At 33.5% G+C, this 19,582-nt stretch overlaps 1 protein-coding gene and 1 non-coding gene across 3 annotated transcripts; both read left to right on the top strand.

Annotated features, from left to right (window-relative positions):
* Window positions 1-370: 370 nt before the first annotated feature.
* LOC110910021 (transcription factor bHLH118) lies at window positions 371-2,036 on the top strand. Of its 2 annotated transcripts, XR_004882502.1 has the most exons (4): window positions 371-809; window positions 1,004-1,327; window positions 1,453-1,661; window positions 1,801-2,036. XR_004882502.1 is itself a non-coding variant. In XM_022154744.2 (3 exons), exons 1-3 carry the CDS (start codon window positions 420-422, stop codon window positions 1,534-1,536), a joined length of 798 nt encoding a protein of 265 aa, XP_022010436.1. In that variant the 5' UTR covers window positions 371-419; the 3' UTR covers window positions 1,537-1,705. The 2 variants fall into 2 exon arrangements, 1 of the variants encoding a protein (XP_022010436.1); XM_022154744.2 differs by lacking the exon at window positions 1,801-2,036 and having other exon boundaries at window positions 1,453-1,705.
* Window positions 2,037-18,616: 16,580 nt separating this feature from the next.
* On the top strand, window positions 18,617-18,722 carry LOC118487910. Its single transcript, XR_004882843.1, has one exon. It is a non-coding gene; the product is annotated as a small nucleolar RNA R71 (small nucleolar RNA).
* Window positions 18,723-19,582: the final 860 nt, after the last annotated feature.

The raw sequence follows: 19,582 nt of genomic DNA on the forward strand, positions 1-19,582 counted from the left end.
TATTTGTAGGTTGATCGAGAACTATTGTTTCCATGGCCGGTGGACGGTGGTTCTTAGTTATGTACTTATCACTTATATGTAAATGGATGAGATTTCCTTATAATATGCAATAAATATTCTCGTTCTAAAGCCTATACACTAAAGAATTATTTGGAAAGTTTTAACTTTTGAATATTGATGTTTGGAAAAAGGGGAAATGTTCAACGTTATTTTTTGGACTTGTTGGTGTGAACATATATAAGTAGGGTTGCATTTGTACATATCTACAGTAACCTTTGTAAATAAAAAACAAAAAAGAAAAGGAAAATATGTTAAGCTGGTGGAACTCGTGATCTTTAAATTATTAGGAGACAAAAGAAAACCCTACTTAATAAAGATTAGAAGATATCCCCACATCAAATCCTGAAGATCTGCATACTATGGATATACCAAACACAAAACCTAATCATATAATGTTCACTCTACAGCAAAATGAAGATTTTGTGGATCATGACCATCCTTGTTTGATTTCTTTCCAACAAGAAGATCATACACCTGATCTTTATGAACATGTTCCCATTGTGGATGGCAAGGGAAAAAGTAGTATAAGATATCCTGAGAGCAGTACCAGGAAAAGAGGCGGAGACCGCCAACGGAATAAGCCCGGTTTGGGTGATGGCGGCGGTGGTGATGGTGGTCCGGGAGGAGATGGTGACAATGACCAGATGCAGAAGAAAATGTTCCATAGAGAGATTGAAAGACAAAGAAGACAAGAAATGACTAAACTTTATGCTTCACTTAGGGATTTACTTCCTCTTGAACTCATTAAGGTGAGCTAGTACTTTTGATATTTTCTTTTCATCTTAGTTGTTTTGTGTGCTAAATCTTGAAAACTGAAACTCTTGTAACCTTGATGAAATTTGGTTATAGAGAAAATGTTTGCCCTCATTTCACACTTCCCAGACCTATTAAGACCTTGCTATGAGTGGTATTTTACTGAGTATGTATGTTTGTTTGTAATTAGGGAACCCGTTCGATATCAGATCATATGAACCAAGCAGTGCATTACATAAAACAAATGGAGGAAAATGTTAAAGAGCTCAGTGCAAAAAGAGATCAGCTCAAGAAGTTTTCAAACACTAATGAAAACTCAACAAATAACCTCCCTAATACTGTTTCAGTCAGCTTCTGTAATGAGGGAGTCCAGATTTCAATCAATAGTTGCTTGATAGAGGAGGGGTTCATGCTTTCTGGAGTATTCAACACTCTTGTTGAACAAGGTCTTAATGTCACAAGCTGCAGTTTAACCAAAGTAAAAGATCGATTAATTCACTCTATTCAGACTGAGGTACCATCTAAACCACATTGTTAATATTTTGTTAAATGTCTTAAAATGTCAAAAAGTTTTATTGGTCATTAGAAGTTATGGAAGAACCTTAGATTGGATCCTTAATTTATTAATTAACATTGCAGGCAAGTGATCTTGCATTGATTGATCTGTCTATGTTGCAACAAAGGTTATCCTTGGTAGCGAATGCTCGGACAAATTTCGATTAAGAATGCTGTAATCACAACCTGAAAAGTAGCGTAGTTTGATATGCATCATGCTCGCGGTTTATCTGTTATATACCACATTCATTTGTGTTTTTGCCGGTTCTAGTTTGTACGCGCGATGTTTTAAGGTGAGTCTTAAGAAAGTTTAATGAAATTCTTCTGTGTATTATTACATGTTGTGGGTGATACTCATTTGTTTAGTAGTGTCCGTATTCAATTCTCAGTGAACCACAAATTTAACCCTAATTTCTTGAATTATACTTACAGGAAAATGATTTAGCAACTACTGAACAAAACATTTGGCAATCCAGATTGTCACCATACCCAACACTCACAGCCACATTTTAATTAATTAAGATCACAATTACAATCTGAAAACAATATTTCATGGAACTTGAATACTTGCAAATGCACTTTTCCAAGTTTTTTTTATCAGTTGATACAACATAGTACCAAGGTTGAGTTTATATTACATAAGCATTTGCTCATTGAAATCAATTTCTGTCTTCAGATTTCTTGAAAATACTTGTATGATACCATGTTTTACTGCAATGAAAACACTAGGAACAATTTCTAGTTCAACATGTTGCATCTGGCTTTATGTTCCCTTTTAGGTTATAATTTGGTTTTGAATATCTTGCTGCAAAACAAATACTGGTGGAATCAAAACTTTTCGACTAGAGATCATAATATAACTTTTTTTTTTATATTTGTTAGTGTATTCGGATTCGTTTTAACCAATTAACCTAAAACGTAGTTTCTTGCAATATAATCTTCTATATCTCGTATTTGAAATTGTTGAAAAGTTACTAGTACATTTTGACATTTATAGATACACATTAATATTCTATATACGTACATTTCTTACTTGATACAACATACTAATAAAATCTTAAAAGGAAAATATTATCTATTTTGTTATATTACAAATTAAAGTTGGGAAAATTACCAAAATGGCCAAAGACCAAAATGACTTGCGAAAATGACCAGCTCATGCCCTCTTAGAACGGAGCATCATACAGGGATGAGTCTTTGGAAATCCCTTCCTTGATACCCAATAAAATATGGACATGTGGCCATCTCATGAGTCCTTGGAGCGACTCATCATGCACGGGATGGGTCTTTGGCCACCTCATGCGTCCTTCAGACGTCTCCGGTGAACCTCCATAGTTTTCGGTGAGATTTCAAACTTAAACAACTCCAAAACAACCCAATCTTTCTCAACAATCCCACATCATCTCCGGCGAACCTTCATAGTTTCCGGAAAACTTAAACAACTCCAAAAAAACTCAATTTTTCTTAACAATCCCACATCGTCTCCGGCGAACCTCCATAGTTTCCGGCATCAACATCAACTCCAAAAAACCAAATCTTCCTCAACAATCCCCCATCAACATCACACCTTCTGTTTTGAAAGTTTCCGGCGAATCTAAAAGTTTCCGGGACTTGATGCGTCTGGGACCTCAAGCGTCCGGGACCCAACTTGCAAAGAAGGGATTTCCAAAGACTTATCCCATGCATGACGAGTCGCTCCAAGGACTCATGAGATGACCATGTGTCCATTTTTTATTGGGTATCACGGAAAAGATTTCCAAGGACTCATCCCATGCATGATGTCCCGTTTCAAGAGAGCATGAGCTGACCATTTTCACAAGTCATTTTGGCCTTTAGCCATTTTGATAATTTTCCCATTAAAGTCTCATTATGGAAATTGTATTATAACCCTAAATGTTATAAACAAATGATACCATGAACTTCACTGAGCTATATTTGATCCAAAAAGAAGTCTACTGGACCAAAGAATCCTTGCTCTTGATTTAAACAAAAATAAGTTATGAAGCTAACTTTTTTAGCTTAAAAACTTTCTAGAATAACTATTATCTTTTTAAAAGAACTAAAAGAAATGTATTTTATTGGGACAAATGAGTTAAAGTTGATATCGGGCCATTTAAATTTTGTCTTGTTTTACCGTATTTTTATATTCTTTTAAGATTTATATAGCACTAATCCAAATAATCAAGAATCTGTATATAATTAATTACTGTTTCCAATATAATATATAAGTACAAATAATCAAGAGTGCCTAGTTAAAAGAGCTTAAACAGACAATCTAGTTTATTAAATCAATAAACCCATTTCAACATGTGTTAAATTCTTTTAATTAATTCTATAATACTGTCTCTTTTTTGTAAATAAAAGGGTATTTTAAAAAATTCTTTCTCGATAATAAAGTACACTCAGTTGTCATCTATAAACTAAACATGAGAGCTTAATAAATTATGTTAACTTATTATATGTTTCCAACCACCAGTACCACTTGAGTTTGTTCCAAAAATCATCTATTAATTTGATATATATTAATATTAACTGGTATTTGTAACCGTGTCTTGCCGCAGAATACATTTTCTATAGAACATAGTTTTGAATACAGATTGGAAGGTAGATAATCTTTTAGCAAACACACAAACAACAGAAAATTACTAAGTGTGGAGTGCTATCATTCAAACACTTTAGGGTGTTTGAGTCATTGTTCAGCGAATAATATCATATCATGTCAATTCCCCATTCCACTCCTCATTACACTCAATCACTGGCAATGATTCAAACACTATTAGGGTGTTTGAATTATATATTTTTTATTTCTAGAAATTATAAATTATGCATAAATAGATAAAACCTATACTAAACTAAATAAAAGTACTTTTAATTAAAAAAAAACACATTACATACTTAAAACTAAAAAATTAAACCATAAAATAAAAACCTAAAATTTAGAAGTTGCATGGCCAATTATATTTTCTTGCGATATCCCGTTTCCGCGCTAGAATAAACGGCAACATCTCGAGTGAAGCATGGTCGTGTGGCTTAGTAAATGTCTCCAAATCACGATCATACAAAAGTTGTTTCACCGCCCCGCGTTGTTCCGCCACTAACGCTATGGTGTCTTCCTCGTGTTTCTTTTTTATATTTGACAACTTTATCGCCCGTGCTTTTTTTCTTCTTTCATAAGAGTGTATTGCGCGAACTTCTCGGTCAAAGCCGTTTTGCTATCGGTTGGTGATGTTGCGGGCCTCTTTTCTTTCTTTTTTTGTCTTGTTGGTGAGAGGTCTACGTTTATGTCCGGTATATCGCTATTGAACTCAGTTCCCGGTGTACCCGTATTGTAATTATCCGAATCGGACGACTTTCTTTTTTGGCAGGAACCTCCACTATCTTCACCCAACAATGGTACATGTGCCCATTTGTCATGTTTACTAACAACATCCCATGCCTCAATATGATGAAAACCACTCGAATATTTTGATTTGAAATCTTTTAAAGCCCTATTCATGGCCTCGATGTCGCCACACCCACTAACACGAATACGATCCTATATATATAACAATTATAAAGTAAAAAATAAACAAAAACAATGTTATGGAAAATATTTATTAAATGTTCAAAAAACAAAAATGTTACCGCTTGTTGCCAAAGGCCGTTGAAGAAGTTTATCTTAGTCAACATAGGGATCTATTTTGAACGTACTTGATGAACTGTTCGAGTACTTTCGTCGAACGTTTCGTTGTAATGGGCGAGAACTTTTTTCCAAAAACTATCTGATTTTTATTGGTTGCCTTTTTTCTTGTTTAAAGAACAATGCACCCATACCTTGGCTAAGGCCTCTTCATGTTTTTTCATCCAACTTTGACGCTCCGCCTTGACTCCTTTTTGTTTCATGTCACTTCCTTCACCAATATCATCGTCCTCATCCTCATATTCTTCTTCGTCCTCGCCACTATCTACATCCAAATGTTGTGTTTCGGGGACAATCTTTTCATCTTGGTCATCAACATAGATAGGAAGTGGGCGCTCGAATTCTCTCTTGATGATTGAATTAGCGGGCTCCTAAATGCAAATGCATCGAAATCGGTTGTAAAGCTTGGGTGTGAAAATATTTGTGGTGGAATAAGAGGTTAGGTGCTATAAAATTGAGGTTGAGAAGGTTGGGGGTAATAAAATGGAGGTTGAGAGGTTGGTGAATATCCGTAGGAGGTTTGAACCGGTGCACTCGGACCTCTAGAATCACCTTGTCTCGTTTGCGAAACCTTTTTTCTTGGGTCCGATCCTCAGCTAGCGGAACCTTTTTTCTTGGGTTCACCACTTTTTTGTTTATCCATGGTGTTTGTGGGTGTAGAAAGAGAGATGTTTAGAAAGAGTGGTGTGTTAAAAATGATAAAAAAATGTGGGTTAAATAAAAAAACTCAAACGGTCAAAAAGGGGGTGGTAACAGTCAAAAAATGGGCAACGGTCAAAAAAGGGGTTGATATTTTCATCGGTGACTATACACCGATTTGTCAAGTTCCCCACTCACCGATTTCTGCCCGGCGATCAATCACCGCTCGGTGATTCCAAATCCCTAAAGGGGTCCCCGATATCATACCGACCCCCCTAAAGTATTAGACAATTTAAAGATCAATTAATTATACCACCTGGCAATATCTAATCTTTAAACCCTATACATATTTTGTGATGGGAAAAGTTAAACACAACAAATTACATCAATTTGAAATCCATTGTAAAGGTCAACTTAATTTAAGCTATTTTGCTAAATCGTTTCGTAGCGCTTGGTCTCTATTAGTGACGACACCATCGGCCATGCAAGTCAGCTGTCAAGTCCATTAGTTGGACTTAAACTTGAAGTTTGACAACGTGAATGTTGTGGTGCAACTGAAATTGGAAAATGCGAAGATGTGTTGGACCATGTCATAACCCAAGGCATTTTGGGTACATTGAGTTGCCGATTCCAATATATAACCATCGCATATTAGTGAGATGAAACGTATATTCAGTTTAATATACCCCAATTGTTTAAAGACTACCTAAAGTAACATCAAAATCAAGCTACGATGGTTGTACAACTGTATTGGAAAAAAAATTAAACACATGGTAAGAATATTAAAATGACAAACCTTATTAGGCACACAATTCCATCATAGCCTTTAGAACTTCAACGTTAAGCAATGAGAAAAGGTTGCAAAGAGTAACATCAAAACCATACGTTAATCTACATTACTCGTATAATTAAACCACAAACAACTTTACAAATGCTAACAAAAAAAAAAGCATACCTTATGCAACATAGGTTGACACTATACCTCAGAGTATCATCATAGCCATTTCCATTGCCAAATAAAAGGCACAACAACGTCATAGTAATATCAACTAAATTAATAAACGTTAAGTAAAAAGACTCAGAACATCATCATGGCCTAGAAAGCAAAGAAAAGGGAAAAGACAACTTATTATGATTGGTAAGACAATGAGCAATCAAAAAACAACGGGATACAAAAACCAAACATTTATAAGGCTCATACACATCAAAACAATAACCAATTGTCAAACACAAGATCACCTCAGCTTATTTAATACTATAGAGAATAAATATCACCATTGCCTTAAGTAGGGATCATACTAATAGTAACCAATGTCTTAAGTTACTTACGACCAAATACTATGCTAAGACACAATATACTATGGTATATCTACAATAGCTGTATATATTAAGCAAAAACACTGCAAAGATAAAGCGTAGAAAAGACAAAAGGATAAAGCCTAGGAAAAACAATAGCATTGAATGGTAACAACAAGGCTCAGAAAAAAAAACAAACCAAATACTAGTTGCCAATCACATCATCAGAGTCTTTAATAAGGACCACAATGGCGAAGATCCATTGCCTAGGAAAAAGACAAAACAAAATAATCATCAACTGGTAATCATGTAAACATTTGAGTTCGTTTGTAGCACACAAAATCCATATGATCATAACATCAAGATAGGAACCAAAATAATAATAATAGCATTGAATGGTAACAATGCTGTGACACAGTAAAAAAAATGAAAACAATAACTAGTTGCAAATAAAATGTTTGTCTACAAGAAAATGAAGCTGATGCAGCATTAGAAAATAGTTGTATTAGATCTTAAAAAGGTTGCATTAGGCTTAATGCAACCTTTTATCAAGAGCTGCATTAGGTGAAGTTACGTTAGACCTAATGCAACCTTTTCAAAGTCTAATGCAACCTTTTTTAAAAGGTTGCATTTACTATTCAAATACAACCTTTTTACGTGATAATGCAACTTTTCTATTACTCAAATGCAACCTTAGTTAGAGTCAAATGCAAGAATTATTATATTTTTAGCAGAAAAATGCAACCTTTTTTTACATCTAATGCAACATTTTTTTTAACATTTTAGTTACAACAAATGCAATATTTTTATAGTCAAATGCAACTCTATAACATTATTGTTTGAAGTACTAAAATTTCCATTATTATGCAATATTATCTCAGTAATTATATCAACACAATAATAACATAAATATAATAGATAATCTTATAAAATAATTTAACATATATATAAAAATAAAGCTATTAAATAAAATGATAAAATGTAACAAAAACCTCCTACCCATCTCTAAGATCTTGAAGTACACCTATAGGTAGCTTTTTCATCATACTTCGCATCGTAGATTCAAAGTGTGCTTGTTGAGTATCAAAATCCTTTTGCATAGCTTCTAGCTCAGCCTTTTTTTTTTCCTTTGATGGTCCTCTTCAATTTCTTTTCGCATTTCAAGCAACTGTGTTTTTTCAACTTCAATATCCGCTTTGAATGATTCCATAAGCCAACGCGGAATCATGTTTTAGTAACACCTCTACCATAAAGTCGTAGGTAGCCATTATACTCATGGTTCATTATAGCCGTAAAAGGATCGACCGAAGCACTTCCATCTTCTGTAGGTTTGTAATTCTTCATTTGTTCCTTCAAGAAAATAATATACTTTTTTTAATGTTGCAGCCAATAAATCAAGAATAAAAGTTGCTTATTGAAAAAAATACAAAACAAAATGAGTGTTGGAAAATTTTATCATCTACTAGAATATATTTTAACAAGAGTTGCTGCAAACTAACTGAGATATTAATATATTTACAATCATATGGTTCTACAAGGATAATAACTATAACCAAAGATATGCAAACTCATAAACCTAAAATAACCCTTACCATAGATTATAACTAGCAATTTCACAATTTTGGTTCATAAATCTCCTAATTATATTCAAATAATACTAAGATACTTCATTAGCAATAAGAATTCAAGAATATATGGAATATAAAATATATAATAAAAATATGAAGTAAATGATACAAAGCCATATAACAAATCAATATTAATAGCAATACCCATGCACTAAATGACATACTTACTCTAATACATGTATGTCTAGTCTCTTAAAACTAAAACTTACTTGACTTAAGAATGGATCTTAAAAAATGTTACTGTTACTGATTTGGACCATTAAACAAGCAACTGACTTTTAAAAACACATACGTGATACTTCACACAAAAATCTCAACAAAAAACTAGAAAGAACTTACAATTTCGTTGTAGTGTCATCATAATTATCAACATATGCACGCTCTTTAGTCCTTTTCCATGTATGTTCAAATACTTTGGTTAAACTAGGTAATTCTTTGTTTGGGTCATCGCCAGCATCTTTAACATTCAAAAACACTAATCAATAGCAAAATTAAGACATATTACCATCTCTTCACGAATTCTAGCGAAACTTTTTGGGCCGGCTGTGTGCATATTCTTTTGAGACATGCGAATTTCCTTAGCCCGTAAACAACGCTTTTGGATACACATTAACATAAATGACTTAACTAATAGAAAACTCTAAAAAGCACATGCTAGTAACTAGTAATAGATTAATTGCCTATAAAATTACCTCCACGTCTTCATTACTCCACAACCTCAACATCTGTGAGAAATCATCAATCGGAATGCTTTTAGGTCGGTACATCAATCGTGTTTTATTGTCCTTATATGCATAGAAGTTTTTATTCTTGAACCTACATTTGTGTCCCTTATAGGCGTTTCCAATAGCTTTTAAAATGCAAGTTTAGCAGCATAGGGCACATCGTATTTTTCCTTTAGAAAGGTTATAATTTAGTTTTGAACAAATGAAATAGAAGATATAAAAGAAATAAAATTGCTTTAAACCTTACCAAGATATACTCTCAGATTTTATCTTTATGGCACCTTATGCCATGAACTATAGGTCAATGGGGCATAACTATGATTACGAGCTATTGTACCCAAAAATCTAGTGAACTTTCCGACCACATCCTTCTCCTCTGGTCCCACGGGTTGTCCAAATTTATTACATATGATGATCTCTCGCTCGTCAAATTTCCGTGTGTGCACAAGATGCAACATTGTTGGCCCTCTTTTATTGGTCTTGTATATTTCTGAAATCATGTATACATTAAATATATATATATATACACACACACACACACACACACACAAGTGTGTGTATCACAAATAACAATCCAAAATCATGGTATAAATAGTTAAACCAAACCTATTTCTTTTTTCTAATTCAGGACCATGTAATTGATCTTGAACAAGTGCATCGTCCTCATCTTCCAAATCATCATGGTTATCATCCCCTTGTATCTCATCCCCATTATTTGTAGATACAATAAGGTACATGTCATCATATTCATCATCTTGGTCAACATAACCTTTTGGTAGTTAAATATAACGATATCAATAAATAAAGATTACAGACAAAATAATAAAAAAATGAACTAGTTTACTCGCTAAACATAATTACCTTAAGATCTCATAATATGCCCCTCATTCCCATCATCTTCCGAAGTTGTTTCCATATCTACTTCATTAACATATAGAAGTATATAAGAGTAAATTAGTATGAAAAGTGTCTGACTGAATTTGTTATTACACGAGTATTAAATGAACTTTAAGATCGCCAAAACGATACCTTGAAATGTGTCATCATCTTCATCAACGAGAACCAAACGTTTCTTTGATCCGTGTTTAATAGAAGTAGGCTTTGCCAAATTCTGATTGGATACCTCATTTTCCTTGTCCATTTATTAGTTAATATTAATTCACCCATGGTAAATTTAGAATGGTTCCCTTTTGTTGTGTCTGGATCCAGGACCTTTGGAGCATGCAATCGACGTTGCTTTGCTAAATCTTTAATTTTATTTATCGACATTGGTGCAATATATCGTCATCGACGATGTTGCTATAACACATGTCACTTTTGTTAGAGCATAAATACACAGAGATAAAATAATAGATAATCTTGTTACCTTTTTGGCTACTTGATAACTTGCAGCAACCTCTGAATAATCTTCACCACTATCATCACCCACTTCTGGTTCATAGTCTACATCTATCGCATTAGAATATGTTGAGTTTACCTTCTTTTTCTTCTTTTTTTTACCTTCTACCAAACTTGTAAAAGATTTTGGGACATTTTTAAAGCCCAAATCTAGTAGCTTTTTATTGTTTTCTTGAATCGTCAATAGTCTAAGTCTTTCGTAAGCATTCAACGGTTTTTTATTTGCCATTAGACCTGTTAAATTCAGAATTTAGCAGCTTATTTAGGGTAACCAAAAACAACAAAAATAATCATGCATTATGTTACTTATAATGGTAGAAACAACTTCAAATGGATGAGTTCTGAATATTAATATTTTTAGGCAAGTTAAAAACTAAATTATGAATATAAGTAAAAACCACTTCAAATAGTCTTTAGACATAACTATATAACCAACACTTTATGTAAGAACATACTTATTCATACAACTTAATCACCAGTCCAACATCATTTCAAGCTATTCAAGTTCTCAAACCAATTAAGTAATCAACTGATTCAAATAATGAGGTAGATTGCAGGTACACAACAATTAGGCAAATTAGAGAAAAAGATACATGACTTAACAAATGGTATAACCTCAAAGGGTTATTCCATACAATATTAAGATCATATGACAACCTTTAATCTGGCTCTAAACTTGAACAAACGGGTCAGAATCAAAAGTCAAAACAAAAATCAAATTGTTTGACTTTCGGTTGCGAAACTAACTCTAGGAAAGGAAATGACGAGTTGGACATGGTCAAACATGTCCTAATATATTATATGAACTGCTATAATGTCAAAAATTAAGGTTTCGATATTTATAATTTCACCTAGCGTAATTTACAAAGATCTGTGTTTTGACTTTTATTTAATGAAATGTTGACTCATCATTTAACTTACTTAACGTGATCTTCAGAGGGTGCACTCACAAAGGATTAACACCTTCATTATTACGATCACGCAGCCAAGTTCAATTCGAAATTTGACTTGACCAAAATGATGAGAACTGAAAGTCAAAGCAAAAGTCAATTTGCTTGACTTTCGGCTAATAACTAGTCTAGGAATGGAAAAGAACTGAGACAGAACACTTACAAGTGTTCAAGGGATGTTTAGAATTCAGGTAGGAGGCCTCTATAGATCAGAAGAAGCTGATCCAAGTGAAGTGAGAGTGAGATATGTGAAGGTGTAAGTTGGAATGGTGCAAGATCACCTCTATTTATAATGTTAGAGGTTGAAGGAGGTTGTGCCAAGTGCAAGATCACCTATATTTATAGTCCACGTAGGTGGAAGAAGCAGGAGAAAGGTGGAAATTCACGAGCAAGGTGGCAAAATCTGCATGTTGTAGCTGGCAGCACACATAAACTTCCAGCGACCCTCTTGCGGACCGCAAGAGGTGAGGCCTTGCGGTCCTTAAGGGCTTCTGGCGCCCACTATTTTGAACTCCCTTGCGGATCGTAAGGGATACCCACTTGCGGTCCGTAAGGGACCATCAAAATATGAATGGCATTTTTCCAACTTTGATCCCTTTAGTATCATCTATCTTCCAAATGTGATATATTTGTTTCTCTCGTCCAACATATCTGGAATATTTGAGATTGTATTGGACACGTGTTTCCATAATAAAAAATTTTCCGAGGTGTCACAGGTCGTATATCTTTTGCTTCTTTAATCGGTTGGGATAAGGTATGTTTGGCATGTATACTTTGCAAGTACCTTCTTTTAATGGTTTGGGTGGACGACCATCTTGATTTCCAATTGGATTATTAATTGCTATTCCGAGTAACTGGCTGAGCTAATCTTGATGTTGCTGATGACTCTTTTGGCACACGGTTTCTTCCGAGCACTCTTTGTAGATCTGTGGTATGAGGATCTGAATGAACTTTGGTGATTGGATTTGGAGGATCCAGGTAGACTTTGTTGTTTCTTTGGGTGATGGCACTGACATTTTCTTTGGGGTTTATTTTAATGTTACTCGGGAGACATTCTGGTTGTCTCTCAAACACAAATTTTGCAACTTGTCCTATTTGTGTTTCAAATGTTTGGAGTGAGGCTTTTTAATGTTTTAGACTGCCTTCATGGATATAAAATCGTTCAGCATACTCCTTGAGGCGGGCTTCAGAGTTGGCCATTAATTTTGCAAATAGTTCTTCCAATGTGGAACCATTTTGGTTGTTGTTTCTTCCTTGAAATTGACCTTGATATCTTCGTTGCAAATTGTATTGTGGTTGTCTTTATTATTGCCCAAATCCAAGAGGCTTGGAATCATTACCATGTTCCCTATAACTGAAATTTTGATTATTCCATCATCCAGGATTGTATGTGTTGCCTATATAGGTTGTTTTCTTGGCAGTTGGTGTTGATAAAGTCAACTTATTCGACTTCCATAAGTGGTCCCAACCGACAGCGGAAATATCGGAGTGAGACGAAAACGAGATTGCTCTAGACTTCATAACACTATTTGCAACAATATTTAATCAAAACCGAATTTCATTTCATTGAATAATTTGTCAAGTACAACATGGAAATCAGAAAATACAACAAGTTCAAGAAACAATACAACAAGATATATGAAACAAATACAACGATATATTCTAGATTTCTAAGTGTGTTTTTAGTCATTCCTACTAGACTCCATAATCATCATCGTCCTCAATTTCCTGCAAAACATTTCAAAGATAGCTCAATACAAAAGTATTGGCGAGTATACAAGTTTATCTAACAGCATAAGTATAAAAGATGTTTAAACAATCAACATGGTAAAATTTGTAATCTAAAATTAACATACGACTTACATGCAACTATAAATGTCAACCCAAAGATTACCGCCAGCGTAATCCTATCGTAGCAAATAGAGGTCCGTTCTGTTTTAACTTAACATGACCTCAAGAATACGGGCGGTGCGTTACTCCTATAGTGCTATACATGTTAAGGGAGAATTGTACGAAGCTAATGACAAGTATACCACATAAGAATGTTCCAGCACAAATGAATTAAAGTATAACATATTAAGCATGTATGAATGATTGTTTGTTTGCGACTAAGCATCAAGTATGTGTGAGTTTAATAGCATGAATGTGTTGCACCCAAAAGTGTATAAAGTAAAACGGGGTCGAGTATACTTACGGTTTTGCAAAGCTTCCTTTGTTAAAATCCGCAAGTTGAACGTTGAGAGCGTTGGAACACCGAGGTTACCCTACATGGGGTAAACGAAGGTGTGAGTCATTTGGAGTTGAACGGAGGATTCAGATAGGGATTTAAGTGTAAAAAGTATATATGTAAACACGGAAATATGTCCCGTCTAGGCTCTCGTTGTGACACTAAGTTACTGCGATTTCATGGGTTCTGGTTTGCCCATTAGAATCAGCAATGAGGAACTCAGAACTGAGATAAACGAATAACTGAAGCTCATAACCTTGTTCGTGCGAATGAGAGTTCCATTCGTGCGAACAGGTGTCTGTTCGTGCGAACAGAATCAATTCGTGCGAGTGGGAAAATCCCAGTCGTGCGAAAGTTCTATTCGTGCGAAGGGTTCTGTTCGAGACACTTTTACCATTAACCGGTTATCGTTCTGATTTTGGTTATGTTATATATTATATTGTATTGTATTGTATTGTATTGTATTGTATTGTATTGTATTGTATTGTATTGTATTGTATTGTATTGTATTGTATTGTATTGTATTGTATTGTATTGTATTGTATTGTATTGTATTGTATTGTATTGTATTGTATTGTATTGTATTGTATTGTATTGTATTGTATTGTATTGTATTGTATTGTATTGTATTGTATTGTATTGTATTGTATTGTATTGTATTGTATTGTATTGTATTGTATTGTATTGTATTGTATTGTATTGTATTGTATTGTATTGTATTGTATTGTATTGTATTGTATTGTATTGTATTGTATTGTATTGTATTGTATTGTATTGTATTGTATTGTATTGTATTGTATTGTATTGTATTGTATTGTATTGTATTGTATTGTATTGTATTGTATTGTATTGTATTGTATTGTATTGTATTGTATTGTATTGTATTGTATTGTATTGTATTGTATTGTATTGTATTGTATTGTATTGTATTGTATTGTATTGTATTGTATTGTATTGTATTGTATTGTATTGTATTGTATTGTATTGTATTGTATTGTATTGTATTGTATTGTATTGTATTGTATTGTATTGTATTGTATTGTATTGTATTGTATTGTATTGTATTGTATTGTATTGTATTGTATTGTATTGTATTGTATTGTATTGTATTGTATTGTATTGTATTGTATTGTATTGTATTGTATTGTATTGTATTGTATTGTATTGTATTGTATTGTATTGTATTGTATTGTATTGTATTGTATTGTATTGTATTGTATTGTATTGTATTGTATTGTATTGTATTGTATTGTATTGTATTGTATTGTATTGTATTGTATTGTATTGTATTGTATTGTATTGTATTGTATTGTATTGTATTGTATTGTATTGTATTGTATTGTATTGTATTGTATTGTATTGTATTGTATTGTATTGTATTGTATTGTATTGTATTGTATTGTATTGTATTGTATTGTATTGTATTGTATTGTATTGTATTGTATTGTATTGTATTGTATTGTATTGTATTGTATTGTATTGTATTGTATTGTATTGTATTGTATTGTATTGTATTGTATTGTATTGTATTGTATTGTATTGTATTGTATTGTATTGTATTGTATTGTATTATATTATATTATATTATATTATATAGTACTAACAGTCTAGTAAGTCAGAGAGTTCATGGAATTCATGTATGGAGATATAACACCTCATTATATGTTTCTCTAAAGCACAAGGTTTATTAACATCGTTAACAAACCCGGTTGGTCACGAATATAATAGAAATAATACACATGTACCAACAGCCGAATAAGGACAACCCGGGCGTGTCATTCCCAACATGACAAGTCTTGAAGGCGAGACGGGGTTAACTTATTCCGGTTCTAGGAGACTGTTTGGGTGTTCGATTACAGGTCTGTTCGTGCGAATGAGAGTTCCATTCGTGCGAACAGGTGTCTGTTCGTGCGAACAGAGTCAATTCGTGCGAGTGGGAAAATTCCAGTCGTGCGAAAGTTCTATTCGTGCGAAGGGTTCTGTTCGAGACACTTTTACCATTAACCGGTTATCGTTCTGATTTTGGTTATGTTATATATTATATTATATTATATTATATTATATTATATTATATTATATTATATTATATTATATTATATTATATTATATTATATTATATTATATTATATTATATTATATTATATTATATTATATTATATTATATTATATTATATTATATTATATTATATTATATTATATTATATTATATTATATTATATTATATTATATTATATTATATTATATTATATTATATTATATTATATTATATTATATTATATTATATTATATTATATTATATTATATTATATTATATTATATTATATTATATGGTACTAATAGTCTAGTAAGTCAGAGAGTTCATGGAATTCATGTATGGAGGTATAACACCTCATTATATGTTTCTCTAAAGCACAAGGTTTATTAACATCGTTAACAAACCCGGTTGGTCACGAATATAATAGAAATAATACACATGTACCAACAGCCGAATAAGGACAACCCGGGCGTGTCATTCCCAACATGGCAAGTCTTGGAGGCGAGACGGGGTTAACTTATTCCGGTTCTAGGAGACTGTTTGGGTGTTCGATTACAGGTTATAAGTGAGGCAGTGGAACTAGTTTGGAAAGCCAAGGCTCCCACGGTTCACACTTTACCAATACACAGGTTCATCCATATTGAAAAAGGCGAATCCCGGGTGGTTTCAGCACTTGGAGTTTATAAGAACGGAAAGTAAAACAATTGTAGGCTCGTTCGTGTGGATGGGTTCCAGTTGCGCAAAGAGAGTCAGTTCGTGCGACTGGGGCTTGGTCTGTCACGAAAATTACTGTTTCGAGCTCGTTTCTTGGGGAAATTCAACCTTAACACAAACCCACAGCTATAGTCTAAGTTGTGAGCTCGGTAGGTTCCAGTTTTTACTAAGTTTCAAAGCAGAAAAGTACCTTATAAAGGCTTGAATGAAAACGGAACTTCAATCTTTATCTTGGACCTTAATGTAGTGAGTTTCATCATTAGACTGCCAAGGCAAGTCTATGAAACATCCGAGAGGTTAACCAAGTTATGAAGGATTGAAGAAAATGTAGAAGAAGGTAGAAGAAATCAAAAGAAAAGTAAGAAGAAATAATAAGTAAATGAGCTAGAACTCACTTAGAAGTTTCTGATGTGCCTTACCCAAAGTAAGAGCGTTCAGTAAGTTTGAGAGAGTTTAGAGTGGCTAGAAGGTGTGAAGTGAGGAAGTGAGTTCGTATTTATAGATGCGGAAGGTGTTTGTGCGAGTAAGATTGGGGCGAAGAGGTCAGTCGCACGAAGGGGATGGCCTTTTCGCACGAAGAGACCTATCCAGTCGCACGAAGAGTGCCCGGTCGCTTGAAAGGGTTAAGTTTGACTGTTTTTGCATATTTTAGCCGGTTTTAAGTATTTCAAGCATACAAGTGAGATGTATATGTATAAGTATAAATAAAATGCATGTATAAATTGGCGTTGCAAGTATTCCAAGTATGAGTTTGCGTATATGAGTATGTATCAATGTTGCATATGTAACACAAGTATGTATAAGACGATGTATAAAATTATCAAGTTTTATCAAAGTCTCGGATGACAATGTTTGGAAAAGTGAAAGGGAAATACGAATACAAAATAATTACAAGTTTCCAAAAAAATAGAATTACAAACATACTTTCTAAATAAGGAAAGTACTAAAAAGCGAAGCGTTACAAGTGTTGCATTCGATGGTGACGACGTTAATTTGTGCCTTGCTTCCACTTGAGCGATAAGTGAAGTAACAACAACAACTTGGTATATGCCTTGCCTTGCCCTTCGGTTGGCTATTGACTTATGCCATTGATAGCGATTCATTACAATTTCTTCAGTGAGATCATAAGCTTCTTATAGGGGTGTGCACGATTCGGTTCGGTTTGGTTTTTAGGTAAAACCAAAACCGTAACCGAAAGTTCGGTTTTTGGTTTTTAAAAATCGTTCGGTTTCGGTTTTTTCGGATTCGGTTATTTCAGTTTTAGCAACGGTTTGGTTCGGTTTTTCGGTTTTTTCGGTTTTTGAAACAAATTATGTAAGATTCAAAACTTAAAAATATAATTCAAAGTTTAAGAATCTTGTTAATATATTTAGTCATTTAAATTATTATTATTCACATAAACCTAACTTTCTAATCTATTTTAATGTTTCTCCAAAGTTTTTGTTAAGACGTTTTCTTTTATAATACTTTGAAAACCATTTAATTTTTATATTAAACTTTAGTTCTTGTAAACAATGGATAATTTTAATGATAAATAAAAATGTTAATGTTCTTATTATAAATATTTAACAAACAAGAATAAAATTAATAATTCTAAATAGCATGGGTAAACACTTAAACAACTTAAATATAAAAATATATAGATTTGGTATACTATTAAACTTATCGGTTCGGTTAGGTTATTTTCGGTTATTGAAAATGATTATCAGAAAACCGAACCGAAATTTTCGGTTATTAAAAATCCGAAAACCGAACCGTCGGTTTTTGTTTCGGTTTGGTTTTTCAGTCAGGATTTTTCGGTTATTTCGCTTATGGTTCGGTTATTTCGGTTTTCTGCTCACCTCTAGCTTCTTATGGCCTTTTATTCCCAAATATTCCTCTTGCGGTTGCATCAAGTGTTTGACGGGCTTGGCTTGTCAACCCGTTGTAAAAAAATAAAACTTGAAGCTAAACTTCAAGTCCATGATGGGATATGTGCGAAGCATGTCCTTGAAATGTTCCCATGCCTCATAAAATGATTCGCTATCTTCTTGAGAGAAAGTAGTGATATCATTTCTTAATTTAGCAGTTTGCCAGGTGGAAAGTATTTTGAGAGGAACTTTTGTGCGAGATCATTCCATGATTCGTTATCTTCTTGAGAGAAAGTAGTGATATCATTTTTAATTTAGCGGTTTGGAGGGTGGAAAGTATTTTGAGAGGAACTTTTGTGCGAGATCATTCCATGTAGTAATGGATCCCTTTATGGGTCAATCAGAGGCATAAGTACTTGGTGATAATGTTGCTAATATGACGGTTTAGTTGCCCTGTTTGGGGTCGCACTACCTGGTTAGGACACTTATTCTTGTTTATAAAGGTGATTGATCTTTATTTAACCGGAGGCGTTATAATAATAAAGTATGTATATATAAAGATATATGCATTTTAACATGAGTTCACCAGCTTTTGGTCTACACCAAATCATTAAAGACCGTGCAGGCGATATAAGTCGACCCAGTTTTGGCTTAACGTTAAAGCCTAGTATATAGATCGTAAAAGCTCCAATGAAGTCTTGATAATCGAGGACTAGTCTCAAGATGTGGGTTTTTCAACCCACAAATGGATTAACCACTACCAAAATGGGATCCCCTTACCAATATATGGGTTGTCACACACCATAAGTGTATTGATGAGCTTCACACCATTAAGTTATCAAGAACACTCACAAGACCAAAGACCAATATAGAAGAACAACGTCCCCATCAACAAAGAAAAAGGGTAGAAAGAATTATCAAAGACATAAACACACCACTTTGCTAAAGATTAAGTATCTAATTAATACCAAGCTTCATGTTTACCCAAACAATACAAGAAGTTTAGCCATGAATGGCCATAAAAGCTTGTTCATAAACAAGTCTCTCTTTCTCTCTAAATTGGGTATTACAAG

The sequence above is a fragment of the Helianthus annuus genome, chromosome 15, assembly GCF_002127325.2.
Source record: "Helianthus annuus cultivar XRQ/B chromosome 15, HanXRQr2.0-SUNRISE, whole genome shotgun sequence".
NCBI lineage: Eukaryota > Viridiplantae > Streptophyta > Magnoliopsida > Asterales > Asteraceae > Helianthus > Helianthus annuus.

What these genes read in the sequence shown, in the direction of transcription:
- LOC110910021 (XM_022154744.2), top strand. Translation starts at nt 420, where the DNA reads ATGGATATACCAAACACAAAACCTAATCATATAATGTTCACTCTACAG. An exon ending in TTCCTCTTGAACTCATTAAG is followed by an intron (nt 810 to 1,003) that starts GTGAGCTAGTAC and finishes GTTTGTAATTAG; the next exon opens with GGAACCCGTTCGATATCAGA. An exon ending in TTCACTCTATTCAGACTGAG is followed by an intron (nt 1,328 to 1,452) that starts GTACCATCTAAA and finishes TTAACATTGCAG; the next exon opens with GCAAGTGATCTTGCATTGAT.